At 44.1% G+C, this 5,000-nt stretch overlaps 1 protein-coding gene and 1 pseudogene across 1 annotated transcript in view; both read left to right on the top strand.

Moving 5' to 3' along the window:
• The window catches only part of LOC134453957 (latent-transforming growth factor beta-binding protein 4), a 127,045-nt gene that overhangs the window by 24,835 nt on the left and 97,210 nt on the right, over window positions 1-5,000 (top strand). The window contains exons 4-5 of the mRNA XM_063204704.1: window positions 2,025-2,761; window positions 3,426-3,553. Coding sequence (XP_063060774.1) covers window positions 2,025-2,761; window positions 3,426-3,553 — 865 coding nt within the window. The remainder of the gene's footprint in view (window positions 1-2,024; window positions 2,762-3,425; window positions 3,554-5,000) is intronic.
• Window positions 3,226-4,445, top strand: LOC134454711 (uncharacterized; annotated as a pseudogene).

Raw genomic sequence — 5,000 nt, 5'->3', positions numbered from 1 at the left:
GCCTGAATGCTAAACAGGTTTTAATAATCCAGAAATCGGAGAACGAGGGTTCAAATCAAGAGTTCATTTGTCTTTTCACATCTCTTCATATATTCTATATTTAAATGAGTGCCATGGTAACACTTTAGAATAGTGGATGCAAAAAAGCATTATAAAGACTTAATAAATAATCAGAGGTGGAAAGTAACGAATTACTTTACTCGCGTTACTGTAATTGAGTAGCTTTTTTGTGTACCTGCACTTTTTAAACTACTTTTTAAAATTTGTAATTTTACTTTTACTTAAGTACATTTTCTTTCGAGTAATGTACTTCGGTACATGTTACAGCACAAGCGTTACTGAGTACTTTTTATTATAATATTATATTATTATCCCGTTCTGATAAGGAGGATGCTGACTCAGCATTGCTGAGCGTTGTGCCCATGCGCCGGCAGCTCTAGTTTATATACCGGTAGTTTATAAAGAGTTGGCGCGTGCGACTTGTCTCTCACCCTGCTCTCACTCAACGTCAACAATGATGGCTGACATCGAGGCTGAGGATGAAGATTCACTCTCCTCTAACCCAGAGCACCCCTGGCCCTATCTTGGAGACTTGTTCCATTTCATTGAGAGACGAGATGACAGTTATCTCATGCGATGTAAACTGTGCCTGCCGAAGGAGCGTAACATTTCTGCTTACAAGAACTCTACGTCTAATCTTCGAAAGCACGTTGAGGTAAGTCATGTTTCTCGTTGCCTTTCCAGGTTTAAACTTACAACAAGCTAGCCATATCCCGAAAACTGTGTATGGTACTGCTAAATATAATATTGAAGTAGCAACCTGTTGGCACTGTGAAGGCAATTAGCTAGAAGAACTATGCCAACTAACATGCTTATTCAGTTAGCTATATTAATACGGGCGCGTTCACTTGCTAACCTGCCGTTATCCGACCTCCCAAATCAGGCCAGAAAGCATATTAAACAAAACAAGGGACTGAGCCCCAATGTTTCAATCGACAGCCGCAGATATGTAAACAATACAGTAAGGTGTCAACTGTCATTGCCAATGCCAACTACGATTTCGGTAGTGAACCCAACCGCCTTCCTCGCAGTGACATTGGGCTTACGCTCTACCTCTGTTGGTGCAATCAGGCAAGCTACAAGATTTCAGCGCTACATTTGACTATCGTATTTCTTGCATAATACCTAATGATTTTTAAAAGTCAGGGCGGTGTAGAAGGCATGGTAATCTATTGGGTCATATTTCGAGGCCGTATTGGACGAGGAAACATTCCCTTATTACATTCGGCAACACATTTTACCTGAAGCATACTATGACAGGTGATCCCGCTCTAGTTTACTACTCCACTCTGCCATTTGGAGTCCGTTAAACACAGCACACAACGATGATTAGCCAGTGCAAGACATGTTGCTACTTCTAGCTTAAGGTAAAGTGTACAACGCCGCTCAATCATGGAACGTGCATTATCGTTCCCGCGGGTTTAACTGCCATTTTGAAAAGTGAAGTGAGACAGTCATTGCTACCAGTCCGGACTAACAGATGGCACTAAAGAACTAATGGCATAGAAATTATCTTGCTGTTGCTTTACTATGGCTTTCCTTAGAGCTGTTGAGAAATGCAGTCAGCGAAAACATTGTATTTAATTCTCCTTGATATGATGTACTATTTTGATAGACAGACACTTTCTTCCCTGTTTCATTAAAAAAAAGTGGAAGACCTAAATCTCTTTCCATTATTATCTTCAAAATGAATTAAGCAGGCCTCAACAACTGTTTAAAGTGAAATGTTCTTTTATTATTTATTAGATCAAGACACATTGCATTGTCATTATTTAAATGACAGTGGTTCATGTTGTTTGTAGGTACTTAACATGTTTTGTGACCAAAATTGTCATTCAGATGCACAAATTATGTAGTGTACTGAAAACATGTCTGCATATAATAAATAGTTGAAATGCCAAGTATTAAATGAAGATATTTATTCACATACCAATGAAAATATTTGTGTACTTGTCTGTTTTCAGAGGAAACATCCGTCCAAAATGAAGGCCTTCGTTGACAGTGTGGCAACACGAAAACGGGCATCAGAGGCTCAAGAAGTGGTAGTGGCCAAGCAAGTGAAATTGGACGAGATGATGGCAGCTGGTGTAGGCAGACGTGTGCCACAGGCAAAGATCGACCAGCCTGTGATGGCGTTTATTTGCGATGGGCATCATCCGTTTCCCGTGGTAGAGCAGAAAGCATTCAAGGACCTCGTAACCACCCTCAATCCTCAATGCCATGTCCCGTCAAGACCGACTCTTCGCACCAGAAACCAGGAAGCCGCAAATCACATGAAGAGCAACCTGGTGTCACACCTCACCAAGGTCGGTTATGTTGGTACCACCACCGACTGTTGGACGGCGCTCCAACAAGGTTTCCTAGGAATGACAGTCCATTGGATAGAGGAGCACACCCTGGAGAGGCAGTCTGCTGTACTGGCATGCAAACGGTTGAAGGGCTCCCACACATTTGACATCTTGGCTGCTGCCATTGATCGGATCCACTGTCAATACTTGTATAAGATCAGAGGGAAAGTTGTGAGGACAACTACCGACAGTGGGTCTAACTTCATCAAAGCTTTCAGTGTCTTTGGGGAACACAGCCAGGAGGACTCCGACCCAGAATGTGAAGAACCGGATGATACCAATGGCCTGGTAGACGCATTCACCATTTTGGAAGAAGACTATCGCCTGGAATTTCAACTTCCTCCACACCAAAGGTGTGCGCGCCATCTGCTGAACCTCGTGGCAACAACTGATGCAATTAAGGCAGAAGAAAGTAATGACACCTACAAAAGATTATCTCGCTCATCCTTCGCGAAATGCCAAGGGTTGTGGAACAAGACGGTCCGGTCATACGTGGCCGCACAAGTTGTGCAAGATCAGTGCCAGCTTCAGCTGATAAGACCAAATCAGACCCGGTGGAACTCCACTTACATGGCCATTGAGCGACTGCTGCGGATCATAGACGACAAGGGGGAGGTGGCGATCCGAAATGTCTGCGAAGAATTCAGAGTAAAAATGTGAGTTTTTAAAAGTACCATTTTTAATGCACATTTTAATCATTATTTGAATATAATAAACATCTGCTAAATGTATTGTGATATTTAATATGAAATGAATCATCTTTTTAATTAATAGTACATTTCCACACTAAACTTTTATTCAACTTTTATTTGCTCTGATGTCATACAGGTTGAGTCCTGCAGAAATCGCTTTTCTCAGAGAGTATCGCGAGGTGATGAAACCTTTGGTAAAGGCGTTGAAAGTCTTGCAGTCAGACACCAACACGCACATGGGGTGGCTCCTCCCAGTGATCTTCCAGCTGTCCACAAAGCTCAACAATCTGAAAAGCTCCACAAAAATTTGCCTGCCACTCATCAGAGCGATTCAAGATTGTGTCTCCAGACGCTTTGGTGAGATGATGGAGGACCCAGAGCTCATTGCTGCTGCCATCCTCCTGCCTAAATTCAAGACTAACTGGACTGACAGTGCCGATGTCATTGAAGCAGGTATAATATCTCTCTCTCTCCCACACGCGCACACAGACACACACCCACAGCTGTGGTTGGTGATGAGAAGTATGATTTATCACATGTGCCTTGGCTAAGCGGCACAGAGCAGCCAAAAAATAATGTGAAACAAGTGTCCAGGAGTGTCAGAAGTCACTGTGCATAGTCCAGAGAAAAAAAGTCAGGGTCAAGTATCCATTGAAAGAAAGATGGGGGAATCACAAGTTGCTCACTATGTGTGGCCGCGCTCCACTTGTAATCTCTCTCTCTCTTTCTCTTTCTATCTCACTCTCACTTGGAGTACTGGTGTAGCACAGTAATTGTGCTAGTGCAGAGTGCAGATTCCTAGTGCAGAAAGGTTGTTCCTGATTGTTGGGGTGGGGTTATAATCGGTCTTTACCCAGGTATAAGAATCTAGGTAGAAGCATGGGTGGTGTATTGTGATTTCTACATTTGTATGAACTCCTCTTCCGTAATTAATCAAAACATGTCAGAAATACTTAATACGTGCATGCTGTGTGTTTGGCTCTCAACAGGCCTGACCTATGTGAGACAGCACCTAGACCGGATGGCAGAGGTGGAAGAAGTCGCTGGGGAACATTAATCTGATGACGAGGAGGACTTCACATCCATGAAGGTCAGAAGATCCCAAGGCACAGGGGAGCTGGATGGGTACCTTGCCTGTACATCAAGTAAGACCGATCTTCTCCACTCATTTCCACACATCAAGAAACTCGCCCTCAAACTCAACACAGGTCTGCCTGCGTCAGCTGCCTGTGAAAGGCTTTTCAGCTGTGCCGGCCTGCTCTTCACCCCAAAGCGCGCCAGGATGAACGCAGTGAACTTTGAGAACCAACTCCTGCTCAAACTGAACAGGAAGTTTAGAGATTAATTCACAGTCCATAATAGAAGCACCACACACACAGAGCGCTCCTCTCTCTCTCTCTCACACATAGAGCTCCCTCTCTCTCTCCCAAACACACGCGCACACACACACACACACACACACACACACACACACACACACACACACACACACATAGAGCTCCTTCTGTCTTGCTCTCTTTCTCTCACACACACATAGAGAGCTCTCTCGCTCACACACACACACACTCAAACATAGAGCGCTCTCTCGCTCTCTCTCTCACATACACACACACACACACACACACAGAGCGCTCGCTCTCTCTCTCTCACAGACACACACACATAGCAGCAGTTTAAAGAAAGACTTCATAATGGAAGCACCACGCACACAGAGCGCTCCTCACACACACAAACACAGAGATCCTTCTCTTGCACACTCTCTCACACAAACACACACACACACACACACTCACACTCACAGACACACGGAGCGCTTTCTCTCACAGACACAAAAACACACACACACACACACACACACACACACACACACACACACAGAGCTCCTTCTCTCGCGCAGTCT

Source organism: Engraulis encrasicolus, chromosome 8 (assembly GCF_034702125.1).
Source record: "Engraulis encrasicolus isolate BLACKSEA-1 chromosome 8, IST_EnEncr_1.0, whole genome shotgun sequence".
In the NCBI taxonomy this organism is placed as follows: domain Eukaryota; kingdom Metazoa; phylum Chordata; class Actinopteri; order Clupeiformes; family Engraulidae; genus Engraulis; species Engraulis encrasicolus.
This window is presented reverse-complemented; position numbering and strand designations above follow the sequence as displayed.